Below are 25069 nucleotides of genomic sequence, written 5' to 3' on the forward strand. Positions count from 1 at the left end.
AGTTTTGGGCCAACAAAGTCCTCGCAGCAGCTGCGGTGTACAAAAATAATCTTTGGTCTGATTTCTTAATCTCCTTTCCCATCAAGCCAAGCAAAAAATGCTTCTGGCTTTTTAGGGAAAGTATATTCTAATATTTTCTTTAGTTCGTTATAAATTGACTCCCAAAATGTCTTTACTTTATCACAAGTCCACCACATGTGACAGAATTCTCCATCCACTTCTTTAGATTTCCAACATTTTTTGTCCCTCATCCTATATATTTTTGCCAGCTTTACACAGGTGGGCACAGCTGATCCAGACCAGATCAGCCTCCTCATTCGTAATACGATCATGGATGAGGAGGGTCTTACTCAGAGCCCTTACTAAGGGCTGGCATTCAGCAACCGCAGCCGCATACCCAAGCATGGCACAGCAGCAAAGGCAGGCTCCTCCTGAGCATGAGAGCCATTGAAGCTTTGCTGTGCTGGGCAATGACTCCTGCTGATGATGTATGCCCAACACGTGTCACACACATGATGTCACAGGTGTATGTCACACGGCTTGGCCCCTCCAGTCTTCGGCCCAAGGTGGTGCTTCTGGCTGGCACTAACTGCCTGTGCCTGGTGCCCCTTACCTGGCCTGCCCCTGCCCCAAAACCATACCTGCCCCTACCCTGATCCACTGTGATTGAGTCTTTCCTGCTGTCTCCAGCTCTTCTACTCTGAAATCAACCCACATTCCTTAATTTAAAAAACAACAAAACCTCCAAATCTAAAAACACAGAAGTTAAATCAGCTTAAAACAATTTTAAACATTTTAAACAGCTAGGGCAAAAACAGCATCAGGATCACATCAACAACCACCTCTCTAAACAATACCCCACCCCTTGTGATCATTCTGCTGTTGTCCAGCATTATGCCAGTTGTTTGTCTATTATACTGATAGTATTCACCTACCTGCCTAGCTGGAAAGTTTACTTTAAACAGCATTCTCTTTATCTTAGTCCTCTCTCCCTCTCTTTCTCTTCAAACTTCTTGTTTGCTGGCGGAAAATGAAGAGTGGAGCAAAAGGTGGAGAAAGGAAAAGAAAGTTTGGGGGACAAGAAAGAGGAACAAAGAAATGGAAAGAAGAAAAATGCATGGGCGAAAAAATATTTTTTTTAAAAAATTGGAATTAAAAAATTGATGTTAGTTTTTTCACTGCGATTACTGCAGCCGTTCGGGGGGGATGGGATCGTTTCAAAAGAGTGGTGTACAAATAACAGTCGATCATGATGATTAATAATCAATAACAATAGGAAGAGGAAAATGTGAGGGGGAAAGAGCGAAAGAAGAAGAAATGAACGGGCGGGGAAGCAGGCAACGGGTCCCCCTCAATCTCTGCGCTTCCCCTATCCCCCGGAGAAACTGCGCTGCCTCTAGTTCTTGTCCCTGCCTCTGGTGTCATGGCGGCCAAGAGACGCTGCAGAGCCGCCTGCGTCACGTGCCAGCCGTTCCTTTGCCCCCGCCCCTTTTCCGCCGGCGAGACGGGACGCGCCGTGCACGCAAAGCGAAAGGGGGAAAAAAAATGCGCGTCGAGAAAGAGGGCGGTGGCTACGGAGACGCCGCTTCCGCCCGGGCCCAAGATGGCGGCGCCCTTTGTCTGTTCCGTGTCACTCTGAGCGCCGCCGCCGCCGCCGCCGCCGCCCGGGATTATGTGACGCGCGCCGGATAGCAGGTGCGGGGTGGTGGTGGGGGCGGGGGGAGGGTTCGTGGAAGGGGAGGGGCCGGGAAGGGGAGGGGCAGGAAGGCAGCCGGGGTGGGGGGGCTGCCTGTCAGGGGGAGGGGGCTGCCAGCCAGCAGGTGGGGGGAATTCAGGGGGCCGGGGGCTGCCTGTAAAGGGGGGGCGGGGAGCTAATGAGGGGCATTGAAAGAGGCGGCAAGCTGGGGGGGTTGGGGGGCCGGAGGGGAGAAGAAACAAGCAGGGGGGCAATCGGGGTGTGTGCAGTGGGGGATCGAGGTTAAGGGGGCGTCCAGGAAAGCGAGCAGTGGAAGGGGGAGAGGAGGAAGGGGATAACTGAGGGCGCTGCCCGCCTGTGGAGGCCAATTGCCCCCCCCCCCAACACACACACACACACACACACTCCGAGTGTCAGGTGCGGAAATTCAGGTCAGTAACATTTGTATTGTGTTTGGAAATACAATTTGGAATTTAAAAATAGAAAAAAAGAAATGTGGGGTGGTGGGACTTACTTGTTCAGGGTGGGGGGAGAGACACAAAGGTCCAGTTAGGATTATTTCTTGTTCCCCCTTTTTTTGGTGAGGGGCAGGAAGCCTGTGACAGAGTTGACTTGGGGGTTCAAAGCGTATTCGGGTGAGGGGAAGGGGCTGTTGCTCAGTGGTTGGAGCATGGCATGCAGAACGCCCCCGGCTCAGTCCCTGCTGGCAGCATCTCCAGGTAGGGCTGGGAGAGAGACCCTTGCTTGAAACCTGGGAGAGCCTTTGCTGCCTGTCCACTTTCTGCGTTGTGGTGGTGGGGCAGGTGATGGGTGCTCTTAATGGGGTGGGATGGGGAGTTTGGCCCCATGAAGGAGGAGATTGAAGGTGTTGGAGGAGGGGAGCTGGGGTCAAGTCCCTCCTGGGCCCCAGACCAAAGACATAAGACATCTCAGCCTGTCTGAGTGTCTGTAAAATGGGAACAAGCTGATTTGCCTCGTCTTGAGAGCAGCAACACTTAAGGGCAGCAGAGCCCATTGCAAATACACATCCTAGAAAAAGAGGATATAACTGGAAGGGTCAGCCTGTTTGGAATGACAGCTGTCAGACTTCTTCAGATGTGCCTCAGGATTAGTGTGTTGATTTGCTTCAGGGGGATCCGGCCTCACTTTTGCTGGGCTGTTCCTGGAAAGGAAGGAGATGCCCTATACTGAATCCCATTGTTGGTTCATCTAGCTCAGTACTGTCTACACTGACTGGTAGCAGTTTTCCAGCATTTCAGGCAGGAATATCTCTCGGCCTTACCTGGAGGCACCACTGTGGATTGAACCTGGGGCCTTCTGCATGCCAAGCAGGTGCTCTCCAACATTGCTAAGCCCCATCCCCTTCTGTTGTGCAGAAGTGGTTGTCAACAGAATTGTGAAGTTGGAAGGTACACCTGAGGATTATCTAGTCCAACCCCCTGCAATGCAGGTATCAAAACTCAAACATCCATGACGGATGGCGAAGGCTTGGAACTGCATACTGCTTTTCTTCGGCTGGGCAGGGCATGATTCGTGGGCCAGAGGGAAGCCTGCATAGTCAGAGGAGGGGCATCTGTGCTCAAGGGCCTCCTGCCTCTCTCCCCGCAGCCATGGATTTCCCTCAGCACAGCAAGCAGGTGCTGGAGCAGCTGAACCAGCAGCGGCAACTGGGTCTGCTGTGTGATTGCACCTTTGTGGTGGATGGCATCGACTTCAAGGCCCACAAGGCAGTGCTGGCAGCCTGCAGCGAATACTTCAGGATGCTCTTTGTGGACCAGAAGGACGTGGTGCACCTGGACATCAGCAACGCAGCAGGTGGGCCTAGCGGCGGATGGGGTTGCGGGATATTATCCCGTGCCTGAAATGTAGGGTTGAGCTGCGTCCTAGCTGGCCAATATAACAGTTGCAAGGGGCCCAAATGACCACCAGGTCCTGAAGCAGCCAGCCTAGGCTGTGCAGGTGTCCCACAGGAAGGGGCCTGCAGAGCTGATTGATTGCATTATATCCAGCCTTTTTCTCTAAGGAGCTCAAGGTGGTTTGCATAGTTCCCCCCTCCTCAATTAATCACCACAACAGCCCTAGGTTAGGCCGAGAAGCAGTGACTGGCCCCCAGGGTTCCCCAGTGAGAGCTTTATGAATGAGCAGAGATTTGAACCCTGGTCCCTCCCAGAGTCCAGTCAAAGTCTCTTAACGAGTACAGGTAAGTCAAGCAAGGTGAGTCCAGAATGAATGGCTCCAGGTGAGTTGAGCAAGGGACCCACGTTGCACGCCTCATGCAAGGCAAACAGCAGCAAGCCCCCTTCTGAAAACTATGGGGCAAGTTGTACCCTCCCACCTCTGGGCCAGAGATAGAAGGCAGAGTCAGGCTTGAGCAAAAACCACCTTGGGGGATGTATGACTGGGCCCTGGCGGTGCCTCTGGTCCACCCAGTACCCTGCCCCCCAATGTCCCTGGTGCACCCCCCCCCAATGTCCCTGGTGCACCCCCTGGTGCCTCCTTGGTCCCCAGAAGGAGCCTAGAGATTTCTTTTAAGTTTCGAGGCGGCATATAAATTAAAAGGTAAAGGTAAAGGGATCCCTGACCATTAGGTCCGGTCGTGGCCGACTCTGGGGTTGCGGCGCTCATCTCACTTTATTGGCCAAGGGAGCCGGCGTACAGCTTCTGGGTCATGTGGCCAGCATAACTAAGCCGCTTCTGGCGAACCAGAGCAGCACACGGAAACGCCGTTTACCTTCCCGTCGTAGCGGTACCTATTTATCTACTTGCACTTTGACATGCTTTCGAACTGGTAGGTTGGCAGGAGCAGGGACTGAGCAACGGGAGCTCACCCCATCGCGGGGATTCGAACTGCCAACCTTCTGATCAGCAAGTCCTAGGCTCTGTGGTTTAACCCACAGCGCCACCCGCGTCCCAGCATATAAATTACTTAATAAATAAATACAGAATTAAAATAAATAAAATGGGATACTAAGCCACAAAGTATAATTTTATTTTGTAAAACAACTTAACTTCCATGCATGTGTGTATGTCATGTGCGACACAGGACCGGGTCTGATTTCTTCACATTAATCTACATGAACAAGACGTCCCCACCCTGCACCCCACCCAGTTTAGGTGGGAATAAGTCATAAAAAGGGAAGGGAAAAATGGCTAGGGAGGGTGGGGAATATGGGGTGTTTCTTACCTTTACTGTTTTCATTTTTAGCTTTGTAAAACTATGAGATTCAGTTTTTAAAAGAAGAGTGTGGAGAGGTAGGAGATCTAGCAAAGTTCTGGCTTTTTCCCATGATGGCTCCTTCAATGCTTTCTATTTTTTTAAATCAAATTCTTTCAAATTGTTGGTGCCCCTGCTTTGCGGATGCCTTAAACCAGGGGTAGGCAACCTAAGACCCGGGGGCCGGATGTGGCCAAATCACCTTCTAAATCCGGCCTGCGGATGTTCCGGGAATCAGCGTGTTTTAGAATGAGTAGAATGTATCCTTTTATTTAAAATGCATCTCTGAGTTATTTGTGGGGCAAGTTTGCTGACCCCTGCCTTAAACCATGTGCTCAATTTGCCTGTTGGGCCATCCAGCCCTTGGCACTAGGGTTCGCTCTGCCTTGCAGGTGGGAAGTCCATGATAGTCTGTCATAAGAACATAAGCAGAGCCAATGGCCCATCTAGTCCTGGCTCCTGTTCTCACAGGGGCCAGCCACACACCTATGCGAAGCCTGCGACCAGGAACTGAGCACATGAGCAATTCTCCCCTCCTGTGGTTCCCAGAAACGGGCATCCACAAGCCTTGCTGCCTCCAACTGTGGAAGGCAGAGCAGAGCCGTTGTCGTGCGCTGACTGCCTGTCCGTGCCTGTTCCAGGTCTCGAGCAGGTGCTGGAGTTCATGTACACATCCAAGCTGAACCTGAGCCTAGAGAACGTGGAGGACGTCTTGGCTGTGGCCGGCTTCCTTCAGATGCAGGAGATCATCAGCGCTTGCAACTCCCTGAGGACTCTTTCAGCACCGGCAGAAGCTGCAGTGGAGAGCCCGGGAGACCCCCCGACAGCTGGTATGGGGCTGTGGTTGTAATTGTATGAGCAGGGAGGTAACAGGGGGCACTGCTCTAGATTTCTGGGCGATCCCTGGTTAGATCTCTGGAGATTGGTCCATGAGCCCCAAAAGGGGGTCTCAGTCCAATATTTACTTATTTATATTTTAACAAAAAGTTTTATTTATAAAGAACTACAATTCAACACCAGTGTAGAAAAGTTATTGAAAATTATGCAAGCACGAATTAAGTAACTGGCTTCATTCTTCACTCTTCAGACACCAGTGGTAGAATTGAGAGGGATACCATTAAACCACTGCATATTTTCTTCTATAGGTTTAAAGGTTAAAATAATAAGCAAAACAGACTCAGTAGCTATTTCTAGTAAGAAGCACACTGTAGAAGAGTAATATGGTCTCCTTTTAACATGATTCGACCCAGCTGTTTCCTTGATTTTGTCTTGGAGTGAATCTCCTCACCAACATCCAGAACCAAGTTCATATATTCATCAAATCCAGTAATACAGCCTTCTATCCTCATGTTCACCTGTTCATACAGCCACACCTGAATTCTGGACCTATTCTGTAGGTATCTGAAGATGAGGTTGACACCATCACTTTCTGCATCTTCTGGCCTTGCCATGGCCGGCAGCTGGGCTGGGAACGACCCCTGACAGGACGAGCTGACTTAGGCAGGACGGGGCAGCCAACGGTCAACTCCTCTCCCTCCTCGCTTTATCCCTCCCAAATATTTGTTTTTGTTGTTATTATTATGATTATTGGAAGTGGAAGGGAACCCATGTATCTTCTAGTCTAAGCTCCTACAATGCAGGAATCTCAGCTAGAGCTTCCATTACAGATGGCCACACAGCCTCTACTTAAAAACCGTGCTGGACTTGTAACAGGGTAAAGGAATATTGGGAAATAATTTATAATGAATTGGGGGGAAAAAATGGTTAAGTACCTTTCCAAAAAAATCAGAATCCTTCTTGTTGGGGATAATTCAGATGGAAATTCCCAGCTGTCAAAAAAGACTACAGTGGTACCTCTAGATATGAACGGGATCTGTTCCGGAGCCCTGTTCGCATCCAGAAGCAAACGTAACTAGCGACGGCATGTCTGCACACACGCGCGTTGCTTTTTGCCGCTTCTGCTCATGTGCTTGACGTCATTTTGAGTGTCTGCGCATGCACGAGCGGTGAAACCCAGAAGTAACGCACTCCATTACTTCCGGGTTGCCGCGGAGCGCAACTCGAACGTGCTCAACATGAAGCATATTCAACCCGAGGTATGACTGTATTTATGTATGCCACTCCTGTGGCCCATGTTTTGTTAGCCCAAAAATGGAAAACGAGAGAGGTCCCATCCAAAGAAGAATGGCAACTTAAACTGATAGAATAAACGCAGCTTGCAGAATTAACTTATAGAATAAGAGAACAAGAAGAACATACGTTTAAAGATGATTGGAAAATGTTTATTGAGTATATGGGTGAAAATTGTGTACATTTAAAAACGCTGGCAGTATTAGATAAATTAAACAGTGTAGATAATTTTTGATGTATCTGACAATGGAATACTGAATGGTTTAGCTTATGTAAAATATGCAGGGATTTATGGTATGTAAGTTGAGCCATGGAAGGAGAATAGGGGAAGTCATTTGAGGTTGTTTAAATGAATATTCTAAAATGTAAAATAGGAAAGCTTAATAGAAATTATACAAAAAACAAAAATCACCTGCCAAGGAAGGAGAGTTCTCTCACCTGTTCCTCATAAAGATTGGTTTCCAGACCCTTGATCATCTTGATAGGGTAGAATACAGCTGTTGCATCACACAGCTGGCTTATGTTAAGCTTGTGGTCCACCAAGAGGGAATCTGTAGGGAGACCCCCACCTTGGCCTGATCCAGCCGGGCGTTCCTCACCCTTCTCTCCCCCAGCACCTCCTCAAGTTCTTGTCATCATGGCAGCCCTTGTGCCCATTGTGCAGATGGGGTAAGTGGGTGGGGCTCAGCATCTGGTAGGTCATAGCTGAGAGGAGCCTGTCCTAGTTGGTTTTGGCCCCTCTCTTTCCTAGGGCAGGAGAAAACGGCTGGTGGGGGTAAAGAGGCGACAGAGACCCCCCGGGATCTGGAGGAGACCCCACAGCCCCTACCCAGCAGCATCCAGAAGGAGGTGGCCATGGAGCCCACAGAGGAACAAGAGGAGGAGGAAGAGGAGGCTGAATGTGCAGCTGGCAAGGGCTCAGGTAGGCACCGGGAACCAGGGGTCTTGGATAGAGCCGGACTAAATAATAATAATAATAATAATAATAATAATAATAATAATTTATTACAGTGGTGCCCCGCAAGACGAATGCCTCGCAAGACGGAAGACCCGCTAGACGAAAGGGTTTTCCGTTTTGGAGGTGCTTCGCAAAACGAATTTCCTATGGGCTTGCTTCGCAAGACGAAAATGTCTTGCGAGTTCTTGCAGGGTTTTTTTCCTTTCCCCCTTTTTCCCAAGCCGCTAAGCCGCTTATCAGCTGAGCCGCTAAGCCGCTTAACAGCTGATCTGCTAAGCCGCTTATCAGCTGATCCGCTAAGCCCGCTAAGCCGCTAATAGCGCTAAGCCGCTAAACCGCTAATGGGCTTGCTTCGCAAGACGAAAAAACCGCAAGACGAAGAGACTCGCAGAACGGATTCTTTTCGTCTTGCGAGGCACCACTGTATTTATACCCCGCCCATCTGGCTGGGTTTCCCCAGCCACTCTGGGCGGCTTCCAACTGAATATTAAAAACAGTACAGCATCAGACATTAAAAACTTCCCTAAAGAGGGCTGCCTTCAGTTGTCTTTTAAAAGTAAAATAAATATGTGTAAATCATATTTGTCTGCATTGTGGTATTTTCACAATCTGCCCTGGAAGTGTTTGGTGAAGGGCACAAACAGTAAATAAGCAAATGAAAACTTTCGCTCAGTTGAAACACTCCTGCTTGGTCCTTGGAAGGTAAAAGGTAAAGGTAAAGGGATCCCTGACCACTAGGTCCAGTCGTGACCGACTCTGGGGTTGCGGCACTCATCTCGCTTTATTGGCCGAGGGATCCGGCGTACAGCTTCCGGGTCACGTGGCCAGCATGACTAAGCCACTTGTGGCGAACCGGAGCAGCGCATGGAAACGCCGTTTACCTTCCCACTGGAGTGGTACCTATTTATCTACTTGCACTTTGACGTGCTTTTGAGCTGCTAGGTTGGCAGGAGCTGGGACAGAGCAACGGGAGCTCACCCCGTCGCGGGGATTCGAACCGCCGACCTTCTGATCGGCAAGTCCTAGGCTCTGTGGTTTAACCCACACCGCGACCCGGGTTCAAATCGTGACGTCTCCAGAGAGCCTGCCACCAGTCAGTGCATGTGATGCTGAGCCCAATGGACCAGTGTCGCTTCCTGAGCCTCTGTTTAAATCAGCCCTTTATGTGGAGCCACAAGGGCTCGTGTTTCCTTCATTTTCAGTAGCTGAGTGGTAGAACACCTGCTTTGCATGCAGGAGGTCCTGGTTTGTTCCCCGTACCACCAGGTTTGGCTGAGAATGTTCCCTGCCTTGTGGGCTGCTGCCCATCGGTGTGGGCAATACTGAGCTTGGCTGAGCAGTGGTCTGATTTGGTACCAGGGGACTTCCTTTGGGAGAAGCCTCCATGTGGTGGGGAGAGAGCTGGCTTGGGATCACGGCAGCAATTTATTAAAAAAACCCACCTCTATTCCAGTCCTCTCCCAAAGCTCAGAGCACGCTGAAACATCTCAGAACAAAACCTAAAAATCTGTTTCGAAACCTTGGGTGCCTTGCCTGATGCAATGAAATGGGCCAAAAATCCAAGTAGAGCTTATTTGAAGAAGCTTCAGAAGTATCTTACAGAGAATAAAAAGGCCCCCCAAGGGCCATCTAGTCCAACCCCCTGCAATGCAGGAATCGCAGCCCAGTAATCCACGTGTAGTACAGCCTTCCCCCACAACTTGATTCCCTCCAGATGTTTCGGGTGTTGTAGTCCAAAACATCTGGAGGGCAGCAAGTTGGGGAAGGCTGGTGTGGGATCTGAAGACCCAAGAGGAGGAAATTCAAACTAAATCTTTAGGAAGACTGCATTACTCAGCGTTCATGAGATCTAGCACCTTGGGTGGGACTTGATTTTAACATTTGCAGCAGGCTTCATCTGTTAGCCGAGGATGTCTGTTCGCTTCCCTCCCCCATCAAATCCTGCCCTGCTTCCTGTTCCCTCTCTCTGATTTGTTGCCCCTTATCCCTGTGGCTGTTGGTCACTAGTGCTGAGGGGTATGTGACCAACTCCTCTCTTTTTTCAGCTGTGGAAGACGACGTCTCCTCCCCAGTGCCTGAGACCTTGCAGACGGAAGACTCCTCCCCTGGGGAAAGCAGTGCTGCCCCAAAACTTGCCCTTTCGAGGGCTGCAGAGGATGGTGAGTGGCAACAGCAGCAGGGCGGAAAGCCTCTCTTGGGTGCTTCTGGGGGTGATCTCTGTGTGGCACCCAAAGGATCTTTGCTTTCCCTTTGCCCATGACGCCTGTAGGTCAAGAGGGCACCAAGCGAGATTCCTTTCGGAAAGAACATTCTTGTATCACCTCAGAAGGGCAACAGATGAGGCTTGCAGGATCCAGGTTCATAGAATCAGAGAATTATTATTATTATTATTATTATTATTATTATTATTATTATTATTATTATTTTATTTATACCCCGCCCTTGCCAGCCAGAGCTGGGCTCAGGGCGGCTAACACCAGTAAAATTACAATAAAAACATAATATGGGGGGGGGGGGAGTTTTAAAAAAAGACGTTAAAATGCAGCCTCATTTTAAAAGTAGCCCATGGAATTGCGGAGTTGGAAGGGATCCCTGAGGTTCATCTAGCCCAACCCCCTGCAATGCAGGGATCCAAGCTGAAGATTTCAGGAAGATGGCCTTCGAGTATCTGAAAGGCTGCCGGGGGAGGGGGGGAAGGCAGATCAGACCTTTGTTCTCTCTGTTCCTCCAGAGGGCAGAGCATGCAGGTGGACAAGGCAGGGAGGCAGATTTTGGCAAAACCTTAGGGGGCTCCTTTGGCCAGGGGGGCACTACCCACCTCAGGCTCAGAAGCATCACCTGGGCATCCTTCTGTTGGGGAGGGGGCTGTACGTTGCAGGATCCCGATCCTTAGCAGAGGGTCAGGCTAGATGCCCTCCAGAAACCCCGCCCGCCTTGCCGATTTTGTGAATGTAATCCCGGAGCGTACAGGGGGAAGGGTTTTTGGGGAGGCAGCTGCAGCCGCCTAGACACTATTGGCTCCCACAAGATAGCGTCTAGCGCAGGTGGCCCACTAGACTGCTTCTTTCTCTCTGTGTCTCTAGCTGAGCCCTCTGACCTGAAGCTGCCCTCTGAGATGGAGGTAGAGCTGGAAGGCAAGGGCGAGGGGACCGTGCTGCCGGAGGCCGAGGTACCTTCCCAGGCCCACGAGGCCCAGCTGGCCAACGGCAACTCCCAGGATGAGGAAGAGTCGGGGGGCACGGACTCCGGGGCAGAGAACGCAGGGGAGGCCCGGCTTCTGCGCTCGGGGACCTACAGTGACAGGACCGAGTCCAAGACCTACGGGTCGGTCACCCACAAGTGCGAGGTGAGAGATTATCATTTCAAAAAATGCATACTATGCTGAGCACTGGACGGTTGGCCAAACAGCATCTGCTGCAGCCGCCTTTTGCAGCCTAACTTTCTGCAGCTGAAATATGATGTGGCGTGGACCTTCTACCCCAGAATGTTTTACTTTGATGTTGAACCAACAGTGATAGGACAGGCAAACCATGTCCAGTGGTGCCTCAGGTTACATATGCTTCAGGTTACAGACTCCGCTAACCCAGAAATATTACATCGGGTTAAGAACTTTGCTTCAGGATGAGAACAGAAATCATGCTCCGGCGGCGCAGCAGCAGTAGGAGGCCCCATTAACTAAAGTGGTGCTTCAGGTTAAGAACAGTTTCAGGTTAAGTACGGACCTCTGGAATGAATTAAGTACTTAACCTGATGTACCACTGTATTTCACTATCAGCCTTAAGTTGTTGGGGGTTTTTGCAACAAAACCTGGTTGCTGTTACCAACCACCTTGAATAGCTCACTGGGCCAATTTTAAGAAAGGCCAGATCCTGTCCTTATGGCCTGGGTGACCTGTATGCTTGATCAGTAGCCACACTCCTCAGTTGTCTCTCGAGACAGACAGATGCCAAACAGTAGGACGGATCCTTTATGACATTGAAGAGAAGTAAGAGGCTCTCCAGTTGAGAATATGGTGGACGAAGGAGCCATTTCAAGTTCAGCAGCAACATCTTGCATCTTGCCAACGTTACCTGTCCATTTGCTGTTGGACAAGGCCTCCCTATCGGATGCCATGATCACGTGTCACAGGGGGAACTCGTTGGTGTGGAGGGCACAAACCAACCAGATCAGCTTACAACTGAGCTTGACCTCTACCTGATGGCACCACCCTTCTGACTGGTGTGAACATTTGTAGAATCGCCTCTAACGGCCTGCAGGTGGGTTATCAGTGCCCTTTGACAAGATTACAAGCAATAACTTGTATCAATAGGAGTATAGCATCTAGATCAAGGGAAGTAATAGTGCCACTGTATTCTGCTCTGGTCAGACCTCACCTGGAGTACTGTGTCCAGTTCTGGGCACCACAGTTCAAGAAGGACACTGACAAACTGGAACGTGTCCAGAGGAGGGCAACCAAAATGGTCAAAGGCCTGGAAACGATGCCTTATGAGGAACGGCTAAGGGAGCTGGGCATGTTTAGCCTGGAGAAGAGGAGGTTAAGGGGTGATATGATAGCCATGTTCAAATATATAAAAGGATGTCACATAGAGGAGGGAGAAAGGTTGTTTTCTGCTGCTCCAGAGAAGCGGACACGGAGCAATGGATCCAAACTACAAGAAAGAAGATTCCACCTAAACATTAGGAAGAACTTCCTGACAGTAAGAGCTGTTCGACAGTGGAATTTGCTGCCAAGGAGTGTGGTGGAGTCTCCTTCTTTGGAGGTCTTTAAGCAGAGGCTTGACAACCATATGTCAGGAGTGCTCTGATGGTGTTTCCTGCTTGGCAGGGGGTTGGACTCGATGGCCCTTGTGGTCTCTTCCAACTCTATGATTCTATGAACTTCAGCTGGTTTTTCTTTCTTTGAGCCTTTCTCCAGAGTGAAGTGGTAGAGATATATTCCACCTGGCTCACTGCGCACAGAAGAAGGCGACAGTGGTGTGGTGGCAGCTGTGGCACGCAGGCCCAACACCATATCTGATGCTCTGCAGAACATTATGCATCTCTAATGTGTTGTACTCTGTCTTTTTATGAGAAGTGGAAATCATACTTGGTTTTCCTAATGTCATTTCATGACTTCCATTATTTCCATCCTGAGCATCTTTGCTCTTCATTTTCATCAGCAGATTTTTTTTGTATTTAATTTGATGGCATTGATGCATTCTGCTTATTTCTGCTTATATTCAGCAAGCTGCCTTCTCTTGTCTTCTTGTTGCTTCTGCTCTTTGTCTGTTACGCTCAGGCAGATCGGGCAAGCCAATCTGATGGTGCAATCGTTTTTTGATGATTTTTATCCAATTTCACGCATATTTTTCCCCATGAAAAATAGTAACGCAAGTTTAAAATCATTGAAAATTCCACGTATTTTTTACATAGCTGTTTACCAAACTAAATTATATTAATTAAACTGCAATAGGTTTTGAATTCCTGAGTCGTGTAACAACTTTTTTTATCACCCCTCATTTTGGGAATTTTGAAAGTTGGAAAATTTTGCATTTGTCCACTTGCGAGGGGGCTTCCTTGGGACCAGCCGCTTATGCCGCCTCCTCCTTCTCCCCCTCCCCAACAGGACTGCGGGAAGGAGTTCACTCACACTGGCAACTTCAAGCGGCACATCCGGATCCACACCGGGGAGAAGCCCTTCACCTGCCGCGAGTGCAGCAAGGCCTTCTCTGACCCAGCAGCCTGCAAGGCACATGAAAAGACACACAGGTAGGTGTCCAGTGACCAGTGAGGCTGATCCAGGAGGGGAAGGCATTGCGGTAGAACGGGCAGCTTCGTGAAGGAAGGGGCGGAAGGATTCCCGTTGGCAGTCGGGGCAGCCGTGCGATGCCCGTGTTGACAGCTCAGCCTTCCCTGCCCAGCTTCCATCTGCATAAATGGCGCAAATGCCGACGATGGGCATCCTCCTCCCAGGGTTTTGGGGAGGCTGCATGAGCCTCCGACCTCTTGGTTGGCATTACCAGCAGATCTTCTCGGCTGTAGTTAATCAAAGCTGACGTTTGTACCCAGGACCACCTCCTGCCCTTAAAATCATGATTAGGTAAAGGTAAAGGGACCCCTGGCCATTAGGTCCAGTCGTGACCGACTGGGGTTGCGGCGCTCATCTCGCTTTATTGGCCGAGGGAGCCCGCGTACAGCTTCCGGGTCATGTGGCCAGCATGACTAAGCCGCTTCTGGCGAACTAGAGCAGCGCACGGAAACACCGTTTACCTTCCCGCCGGAGCGGTACCTATTTATCTACTTGCACTTAAAGGTGCTTTCGAACTGCTAGGTTGGCAGGAGCAGGGACCGAGTAACGGGAGCTCACCCCATCACGGGGATTCGAACTGCTGACCTTCTGATCGGCAAGTCCTAGGCTCTGTGGTTTAACCCACAGCGCCACCCGCGTCCCTAAAATCATTATTGTTATTCATTAAATTTGTAAACCGCCCGATACCCACAGGTCTCAGGGCGGTTCACAATATGAAATTGCAAGATGAAAACACAAAATACATAATTAAAACAAAAACAACCACAGCCTTTGAGGTGCCAGCCCGTCCTACTAAGCACCAAGCTGTTCTGTAAAAACACCTTACTGTTGTGCCACCCTGCAGCAAGGGGTTCCGCCGGTTAACGGCATCTTTTCTTTCTGCAAAGCTGTCCTTCATTCCCTCTTGCCCACCCTGAATTCTCCCGCAGCAGCGTAATTACGCTTCTGTTAGTTGTGGAGTCAGGTGGGCCGGTAGCATCGGTGACCCTTCCCTCTCCCTCTCCCCCGTTCTCCCAGCCCCCTGAAGCCATACAGCTGTGAGGAGTGTGGCAAGAGCTACCGCCTCATCAGCCTGTTGAACCTGCACAAGAAGCGCCACACCGGGGAGGCCAAGTACCGCTGCGAGGACTGCGGCAAGCTTTTCACCACCTCGGGCAACCTGAAACGCCACCAGCTGGTCCACAGCGGGGAGAAGCCCTACCGGTGTGACTACTGCGGCCGCTCGTTCTCCGACCCCACTTCCAAGATGCGCCACTTGGAGACCCACGACACCCACAAGGAGCACAAGTGCCCCCATTGCGAGAAGAAGTTCAACCAGGTAAGGCTGGAGGGCAGCTCCCCTGCTCGGGCTGGGGGGGACGGTGGAATGCCTGCGGGGGTTTGGGACCACCCCCCACCCCCTCTCAAAGCCGGTCTCTCGCCTTTGCTGCCAGGTGGGGAACCTCAAGGCCCACTTGAAGATCCACATTGCCGATGGACCCCTCAAGTGCCGGGAGTGCGGAAAGCAGTTCACTACGTCAGGTATGTGGCTCTTGGGGGTCGCCCAGACGGGCTGGGTGGACCCCGGCCTCCTTTGCCTGTGTCGAGGGAGCTGACACAGAGCACAGTCCGTTTGCAGATCAGAGAGAAATGGGGCAACGTGAGCTCACTTGCAGTTAGTCGTTTGGTTAAGGAATCGGAACAGAAAACATACAGAGACCTCTGAGATATACTCCACTATAGCAAGCAGTTGCTTGGGCTGTTTTGCACCTCCCACTTTACTCCATTCCCTGCGTTTTGGGCCCCTCTATAGTGGACGCAGGTGGCGCTGTGGGTTAAACCACAGAGCCTAGGACTTGCCGATCAGAAGGTCGGTGGTTCGAATCCCCACGATGGGGTGAGCTCCCGTTGCTCGGTCCCTGCTCCTGCCAATCTAGCAGTTTGAAAGCACATCAAAGTGCAAGTAGATAAATAGGTACCACTCTGGCGGGAAGGTAAGCGGCATTTCTGTGCACTGCTCTGGTTTGCCAGAAGCAGCTTTGTCATGCTGGCCACATGACCCGGAAGCTGTACACCAGCTCCCTCGGCCGATAAAGTAAGATGAGTGCCGCAACCCCAGAGTTGGCCACGACTGGGCCTAACGGTCAGGGGTCCCTTTATCTTTACCTTTATAGTGGCCTCCAAGGGCCCCTCTCTGTCTCTGCCTGGCTCTCTGTTATGTGTAGCAAAGAGGAGCCAGCAGGCTGTCGGCAGAAACACTGGCAGGGGTGAAGCTGCCACGTCTGACTCCTGTCTTTACTCCGTGTTGGGGCACCTGAATGTTTTCCCCTTTTCCTCAGCCTCCCAAACTCCCAGCCTCTAGTACCTCCCAGCTCTTCCCCTCCTCTGGGGTGTGTCCAGTTGTCCACCACCAGGAGGCCTGGATCCGAATCCTCTCCCTTGGCGCTTTCCCTGGGGAAAGGCAGTTTCCACCACTCCTCCTGATCTAGCCAGTCTCCATATGTAAAGAAATATACAATAATAAGATTACATTCATTTGTAAAAAAGGAATATACAACAGGAAGTCTAGTGTGTTGGTATGTATATAATTTTTGGGGGGGAATTGTTTTTGTTTTTTCTTGTTCTTTTTTTTTTGTTTCATTTTCTTTCCAGGTACATAAAATTTGTATATAATTTTTGTATACATGTTGGAAATTATATGATAGTAAGTCCTGTAATGTAATATGGCAACATTTACCGATGTAATACAGTGGTGCCCCGCAAGACGAATGCCTCGCAAGACGGAAAACCCGCTAGACGAAAGGGTTTTCCGTTTTGGAGGTGCTTCGCAAAACAAATTTCCTATGGGCTTACTTCGCAAGACGAAAATGTCTTGCAAGTTCCTGCGGGGTTTTTTTCCTCCCCCCCCCCCTTTTTCCCAAGCCGCTAAGCCGCTTATCAGCTGATCCTAAGCCGCTAAGCCGCTTAACAGCTGATCCGCTAAGCCGCTTATCAGCTGATCCGCTAAGCCGCTAAACCGCTTATCAGCTGATCCGCTAAGCCCGCTAAGCCGCTAATGGGCTTGCTTTGCAAGACGGAAAAAACCGCAAGACGAAGAGACTCGCGGAATGGATTCTTTTCGTCTTGCGAGGCACCACTGTATATGAATGTTAACAAATAAATAAAATGCAAATTCAAAAAATAATAATAATCTAGCCAGTCTCCGAAAGCCTGCTCAAGGCCTCTCCATACTTCCTCCTCTTTCGCCCGCAGGCAACCTCAAGCGACACCTGCGCATCCACAGTGGGGAGAAACCGTACATCTGTGTGCACTGCCAGCGGCAGTTTGCCGACCCAGGGGCTCTGCAGCGCCACGTCCGCATCCACACGGGTGAGTTGGGCCAAGGGGGCGCTTCCTTCATTTCCTGGGTGGTCAGAGAAGGCGTTGTAGCTGTTACCTCCCAGCCGGGTGGCTCTCCCAGGCCTGACCTGCTGGGGCTCATAGGATCATAGAGTTCTATGGAGTCGGAAGGGAAGGAGAGTCCGCCGCTTCCCCAGGCCTCTGTCAAACAGCTCCTACTGTTCTTCCTCGTGTTCAGTTGCAATCTCCTTCCTTATCATTAGAATCTGTTGGTTCAAGTTGCGTGGAAATTCCAGCTAAACATTGTGGGAATGTTAAGGATAGTAGGAAAGGATATATTGAATAAGTATTATCCTTCCTTCACTCATGCTATGCCCGTCTAATGTTCGTATATACAGTGGTGCCTCGCAAGACGAAATTAATCCGTTCCGCGAGTGTCTTCGTCTAGCGATTTTTTCGTCTTGCGAAGCAACCCTATTAGCGGATTAGCGCTATTAGCGGTTTAGCGGCTATTAAAGGCTTATCGGCTTAGCCGATTAGCTGCTAAAAGGCTATTAAAGGCTTAGCGGCTTAGATAAAGGGGGGGGAGCGGAAAAAAATCTCAAGACTCGCAAGACATTTTCGTCTTGCGAAGCAAGCCCATAGGGAAATTCGTCCTGCGAAGCAACTCAAAAACGGAAAACCCTTTCGTCTAGCGGGTTTTCCGTCTTGCGAGGCATTCGTCTTGCGGTGCACCACTGTACCTTGTCAATAGTATTTTCTCCCCTTGTTGCACACTGCCTTCTGGAAGAAGGTACAGGGTTATAAAGACTAGGACTAGCCACCTGAGAAACAGTTTCTACCCAAATGCAATTCTGGTTTTAAACGCAGTATAAGGGGTCTCTATAGGAGTATATTGTATTTTAAAATGGGGTTTCAGAGTTTTTAGGAGGTTTCGAATGTCTTATGTAGATTTTTCAATTTCATTGTTCTGTATGGGACAATGACAATAAAGATATTGTATCATAACTTAAAAAGAAGTGATGTAGCAGAGCAGATTCCCCTCAATCTAGCTGGAAGCTAGTTTGCAGATTCATTTGAATCTCTTAGTTAAGATTATTTCCTGGTGTCCCCTTTAATCCCTCTTAAAAGAATAAAGACACAAGAGTCTTTCTGAGTAAAGTAACTCACATTTTAATTCAAGATATGATCCCTGAAAGGCAGGATTTACTTTAGTGGTTACACAAGCAAAGTGTGAGTTACCGGTAATCTCATAGGGAAACTGAACTCATGTGCTGCTGGCTGAGAGCCAGCAGACAGCAAAATAACATTAAGATAACAAAATGGCTGCAGGAGAGCAGCGTGGCAGCAAAAGAACAACAACAAGAGAGAGAATAAGACGACTGAGAAAATGGCTGCATGACTCAACTCTTTTATGGAGTCAGCCAGAGCCACGCGCATGTCCCAGGTCACATGCAGGGGGAGGCTGCTCCAGGCCAGTGGAACAGGAAGTTACACTGCCTGGATGTCACCCTGCCTGTGCCCACTCTTGGGAAATAAGGAATGTTGCCTTGACTGTACCAAGGGATTACACCCCACAAACATTAGGAAGATGTGGGAGGGACAACCTCAGAAGATTGAACCTTGGACCTTCTGCATGCAAACTTGGAGCTCTGACCCTGAGCCGTGGTCTCTTTCCTTAACAAGAAAGCAAGCTTGTAGTCCTCAAGCCATCCAAGTAGGTGGCCATCCCTGTGCCCCCGTGATGTTACCCTCCCCTCCCTTCTCTCCCCAGGTGAAAAGCCCTGCCAGTGCCTGATCTGTGGCAAGGCCTTCACTCAAGCCAGCTCCCTCATTGCCCATGTGCGCCAGCACACCGGGGAGAAGCCTTACGTCTGCGAGCGCTGCGGCAAGAGGTGGGCCCCTCTCTTGGCTCTCGGCCTGGCCTAGGGAGAGCTTCAGGGGTCATCTTCATCCATCCTGGACTGGGGGCTGTGTTTTTGCATGGTGGGAGGAGGCGATCTGTACCATGTGCTAAAACAAAGTATTTTTGTTGGGCTTTGGGGGGGGGTTGCTAAACATGGAGGCAGGACGGGAGATTAAACTGGGCCCTCCAATTATTTTATGTATATATATGCTTAGATAGGGACGCAGGTGGCGCTGTGGGTTAAACCACAGAGCCTAGGACTTGCTAATCAGAAGGTCGGCGGTTTGAATCCCCGCAACGGGGTGAGCTCCCGCTGCTCGGTCCCTGCTCCTGCCAACCTAGCAGTTCGAAGGCACATCGAAGTGCAAGTAGATAAATAGGTACCACTCCGGCGGGAAGGTAAACGGCATTTCCGTGTGCTCCTCTGGTTCGCCAGAAGCGGCTTAGTCACGCTGACCACATGACCCGGAAGCTGTACGCCGGCTCCCTTGGCCAATAAAGCGAGATGAGCGCCGCAACCCCAGAGTCGGCCATGACTGGACCTAATGGTCAGGGGTCCCTTTACCTTTTACCTATGCTTAGAGAAGCCTGTCTGAATGCTTAGAAAGTCAAGGTGAATTTTAGCTCGTTTCAGTAGCTTAACTTTTTGGACTATTGTTGAAAGAAAAAGAAAATCTTGTTTTGTATTTTTGCAAACCACTTTGAGGTTTGTTGGTTTGTTTTACAGTCAAGCAGCCTATAAATTCTGTTAAATAAATCCAGGGAAACATTTTGAATACCTAGAAGTCCTGTACACGTTTCAGTTCTGTTTCTGTGCCTCCCCCCTTCAGGTTCGTCCAGTCCAGCCAATTGGCCAACCACATCCGCCACCACGACAACATCCGCCCCCACAAGTGCAGCGTCTGCAACAAGGCCTTCGTGAACGTGGGTGACCTCTCAAAGCACATCATCATCCACACAGGTGAGTCCGGCTGTAGGGAGAGCCCTGGGGCAGCTGCATCTAGCCAGGTCCACTCCAGCCTCCTGTCTGTTAGTGCATGAGCACCAGCTCTTTCTTCAACTTGGCAGAGTTACTCAAAGACTTCCTGCACAGGAGCATCAGTGCAGCCTTCTCTTGGTAAATTCCCATAACAGGAATAACCACCGTTCCTATCCAGTTCTTTCCTTAAATTCTTTATTATTTACATTGCAAGTTGCATATAAAATAAGAAACAGAACTACAGTGGTACCTCGGTTTTCGAATAATAATAATAATAATAATAATAAATTTTATTTATATCCCGCCCTCCCCAGCCGAAGCCGGGCTCAGGGCGGCTAACAACAATAAAACAGTATAAAAGTACAGCATAAACAACACTCTAAAATCATTCATTATAAAATTAATTAATAATCCATTGACGAACATTTGGGTTTTCAAACGCCATAAACCCGGAAGTAAATGCTTCAGTTTTCAAACACACCTCCCAAGTCGAACATGTTACATGGCTTCCACTGAGTGCAAGATCCTGAGGCCTGGCTGCTGCCTATTGAGTTTCTGGTTTTTGAATGTTTTGAAACAGTTTTCGATCTTCCATAATGGATTACGTTCAAAAACCGAGGTACCACTGTATATGCAGATCTCTGCACCTTTCAGCTATTTGGCCAGAGAGACAGGCTCACAAACTTTCTCATATTCTGGCAGGCGCACTCCGCCGCATGCCCTGATAAAGATGCCTGGAGAATTCTTGTCACTAGGCAGATGTTTTAGGTGTGCTTCAAGGTGGTTTCAAGTTTATTTTGGCAAGACACCAACACTGTCTTCCCGCTGGCCAGCCTGATGCCCCACAGAGAAGCCCCTGAGCAAGACCCAAGTGCAACAGCAGCACCCTCCCCACTTTGTATCCTTTGAGAGCGCAAACTGCCTCAAGACGGTGGAGTAGGAATACAGCGAGACTGCGATAGTCATGTGCAGAGCAGGGAGTGTTACGCAGTGGTGGGGCCCTGCTGGACCTCTCTGTGGGAGAGGCCAAAGTGAGAGGCAGCCAGCTGGCAGGTTGCTGAGGCCTCTGCACCATCCTGGACTCCCCGCAGGCGAGAAACCCTTCCTCTGCGACAAGTGCGGCCGCGGCTTCAACCGTGTGGACAACCTCCGCTCTCACGTCAAGACGGTCCATCAGGGCAAGGCCGGGATGAAGGTTCTGGAGCACGGGGAGGGTGACGAGTTCAACATCGTGACCGTGGCTTCCGACGAGATGGTGACTCTGGCCACGGAAGCCCTGGCGGCCACGGCAGTCACACAGCTGACAGGTGAGCAGGAGATCCTGGCCTTGTCATTCTCTTACCAAGGGCCTGAGGGAGGCTTGAGAACTCGGGCGGGGCTCTCCCCTTAAAAAAGAATGCTTGCAACCCTCGTGAGCGCCATGAGCAATTTGCATTTTCCTTGCTTTATTCTTTATTACTCTATTATCCTTGGCAAATAGAGGAGGTTGCAAAAGAGCTGGTAAACTGAATTTTGAAATCCAAACAAATGAAGCCTTCTGGTTTTCACCCAAAGTTGAATAGTTGTGGGCAGGGTGGCTTTTCTCCTTCTTCGTTCATTGCCTACGCTGAGGAGCAGTATCTCCAGTGTTTCAAATGGGGATGGGGTGTTTTTCCCAGCTGGAAATGCTGCTGGAAACTGAATGCCTAGGACCTGCCTGCCAAACAGATGATCTAACACACTGAAGCTACGGCCTCTTCCCTGTCCGTGGAACAATCTTTGCTAGGGTATTTAGTGTCTTCTCCCCCCTGCCCCCAGTATTTCAGTCCCTCCTTAAGCCCTCCCCGCTGCTAGGAAGGGTCCCCACCACAATGCAAAGGGCCCCTCTGCTGGCCACGGGGCCTCCATTGTGCTGCTCAACTCCCCCATGGTTCTCCTCTGCAGTGGTCCCCATGGCAGCGCCTGTCACAGCTGACGAGACGGAAGCCTTGAAGGCTGAAATAACAAAGGCTGTGAAGCAAGTGCAGGAAGCAGGTGAGCATCCATCTGGGAGCATTCGGGCCACTACCCCTCCAAAGGAGGCCCTTGGCTCAGCTTTCTACGTCACAGCTCAGACTGCGCAGAACACAAAGCTGGGCTGTTTGTAGAAGCTTGCAGTATAGAAATCTGGCCACAAGGGTGCAGCACCCCAATGTGTGACCAGCTGTTTTATGCTCTTCCCCATTCTTTGGCCTTTCAGGCGATGGGGTTAAGCTTGAAAAGGGATGCAACTCTTAGCAGTTCTCAGAGATGTTGGATTTCTAGAGAGGGTCTATTTTTCCTACCATCCTTCAGTAATGCAGCAAGGTGTGCCCTCCAGCTCTTTGGGGCTACAGCCCCATCACCCTTTGCTGTTCATCCATGTAAGGTAAAGGTAAAGGGGACCCTGACCATTAGGTCCAGTCGCTGATGACTCTGGGGTTGTGGCGCTCATCTTGCTTTACTGGACGAGGGAGCCAGTATACAGCTTCCGGGTCATGTGGCCAGCATGACTAAGCCGCTTCTGGCGAAGCAGAGCAGCGCACAGAAAAGCCGTTTACCTTCCTGCCAGAGCGGTACCTATTTATCTACTTGCACTTTGAGGTGCTTTCGAACTGCAAGGTTGGCAGGTGCAGGGGCCTAGCAATGGGAGCTCACCCCATCGTGGGGATTCGAACCGCCGACCTTCCGATCGGCAAGTCCTAGGCTCTGTGGTTTAATCCACAGCACCACCCGCGTCCCTGTTCATCCATGTATCCCTATATAAAAGAGGAAAATACTTAAAGCCAGCTTTTAAATGTACCTAAATACAGGTTCACGGTGGTGGTTTTTAAAAAGGTGCACGTAAAGGAAAAGAAGACGTGCTTAGTAACAGTAAGGAGCTTCACTCCTGGATTCTCTCGTCTGCAAAGAGAAGGGCTTTGGTCAGGGGGGCTTTGCCCTAAATTCACCTCTGCCACCTGCCATGCTGTTGGGTCTGCTTACCCCCCAGCGGGGCGAGAACAGTAGGTGTGCACAAGTTTTCAAAGTGTACTTTTTTGTCAGGCTCAGTTGCACTAGACCAGGGGTCAGCGAACTTTTTCAGCAGGGGGACGGTCCACTGCCCCTCAGACCTTGTGGGGGGCCGGACTATATTTTGCAGAGAGAGAAAACAACGAATTCCTATGCCCCACAAATACCCCCGAGATGCATTATAAATAAAAGAACACATTCTACTCATGTAAAAACACGCCGATTCCCGGACCGTCTGTGGGCCGGATTTAGAAGGTGTTTGGGCTGGATCTGGCCCCCGGGCCTTAGTTTGCCTACCCATGCACTGGACATTTAAAATGTCATGCCGCTTCAAACAAGTCCTGGCAGCCCCAAAATAGCACCAAAGAACTGCAGTTCCCAGGATTAAGTGTAGTGCAGAGAGCCCCGTTTCTCCCCCCAGAGCTACATTTCTCGAGTGGTTTAACACTTAATACCTCTACGCAGGGAACTCTAGGAATTGTAGTCCTGTGGGAGAGCCCTTACACCTTGCCTCAGCACCTGTGACACCTCCCTGGTTTCTTTACGGAAAGCTATGATTTGTAGGATGGGTGGCTGGGGCTGTTTGAAGCGATTCACCCATGGCCCTACTGTTCGGCCTTTCTGTATGACTGTCTCTGGGATGAAGCACTTTCAAAGAAAACAGATGGGACTGACCAGCCCGGCTCTCCTGCAATTTGCTGTCTTCTGGCTTTGTCCTGTCTTTCCAGATCCAAACACCCAAATCCTGTACGCTTGCGACTCCTGCGGGGAGAAGTTCCTGGATGCCAACAGCCTGGCCCAGCACGTCCGCATCCACACAGCCCAAGCCCTGGTGATGTTCCAGGCAGACACAGACTTTTACCAGCAGTACGGTGCCCCCACTGCTGCCTGGCAGCCTGAACAGGTCATTCCCTCAGGGGAGCTGCTCTTCCGCACGAGGGATGGCAACGAGGCCCAACCCACTTCTCTGCCCACAGAGGCCCCACAGACTGCAGAGTGAAGGGAGGGCTGGTTGCAGAGGGGCAAGGGGACCGGTATGGATTCTACTACATGCTGCTCGTTCGGGGCGGCACGTGTGGTTTGGTTTTAAGGTGCTGCTGGCTGTTCCCTCCTTGCCCATCCAATGCCTCCAGCTTCACTCACAAGCAGCTATTTTAAGGAGGTGACGACGACGTTACCAATGTAAAAAAAACAACAAAAAAAGATTATTTCTGTATTTTAGAAGCTCCTGCATCTGTGTTAATATTTAGAAACAAAATAAAGGCCATTATTTTCTAACGTCTGATTCAAAATGCACACTGTTTGGTGGGTATTGTCTCGGCAGCCTGTTTAAAAATCCCTTAGCACTCTATTAAAAGAAAAAGTTTTCTGGCTGTCAAATTATTCGACAAGGTTGAGAAATGAGGAAGCTGGTGAAAAATGGCAGGTCATCAGTGTTGGGTTTCCTAGAGATTCTCCTCAGCTGCATTTGTTCAATATTTTGGCAGGTGGCTGGGTAGATAAAGATGCTCCAGCTAGGGAAGAAGTGAATTAAAACAACTTTAACAGCCCCATTTATTTATTTATTTCTGAAGCTGGAGATTGAACCCCAGCACCCCCCCGGCTGACAAAATGGTTTCTCCTTGTACATCTGCTGCTGCTGCTGCTGCTGCTGCTCTCTCCATGAGCCGGGGGGTGGGTGGGGTGGATGGGGCGCTTCATTTTGGAATCGGGCTCTCTCGCACGGCCTCAAACCATGTAAGGTAAATGCTACAACACCCACATTTCTGCTCCGACACACTCCAGAAAGGATAATAAGGAGTTAACTCACCCTGAAGCAAATATATTTGCAGACCCTCATGTAATTCCATTTTTTTAAAGGGCATTGTTTGTTTGTAGGGTTGGATCCAGACTAAACTGCACTAAAGGCCCCACTGAAATCCACAAGAACAAAGAGCAAACATCCTCAAACCCCACCCCAATCTTTTTCTTCTACATACACATTCAAGCGACTGACAGAAAATGCTGAGACACTCCCCCGCCGTGGGTTCCATCTCCTGTGACAGGCAAAAGCAGGCTCTGCCTGCCTGAA

The 25069-nt window shown here is 50.1% G+C and overlaps 1 protein-coding gene across 1 annotated transcript; it reads left to right on the forward strand.

The window, feature by feature from the left end:
• Window positions 1-1536: 1536 nt before the first annotated feature.
• On the forward strand, window positions 1537-24276 carry ZBTB17 (zinc finger and BTB domain containing 17). The gene is made up of 15 exons (XM_081017349.1): window positions 1537-1695; window positions 3305-3511; window positions 5552-5740; window positions 7792-7962; window positions 10044-10157; window positions 11082-11344; window positions 13604-13746; window positions 14804-15104; window positions 15220-15307; window positions 17018-17134; window positions 18879-18999; window positions 19841-19971; window positions 21081-21296; window positions 21913-22002; window positions 23727-24276. The coding sequence occupies exons 2-15, from the start codon at window positions 3307-3309 to the stop codon at window positions 23996-23998; spliced, it is 2421 nt and encodes an 806-aa protein (XP_080873475.1). The 5' UTR covers window positions 1537-1695; window positions 3305-3306; the 3' UTR covers window positions 23999-24276.
• Window positions 24277-25069: the final 793 nt, after the last annotated feature.

This window comes from Podarcis pityusensis (assembly GCF_964106645.2).
Source record: "Podarcis pityusensis genome assembly, chromosome: 8".
Classification (NCBI taxonomy): Eukaryota; Metazoa; Chordata; class Lepidosauria; order Squamata; family Lacertidae; genus Podarcis; species Podarcis pityusensis.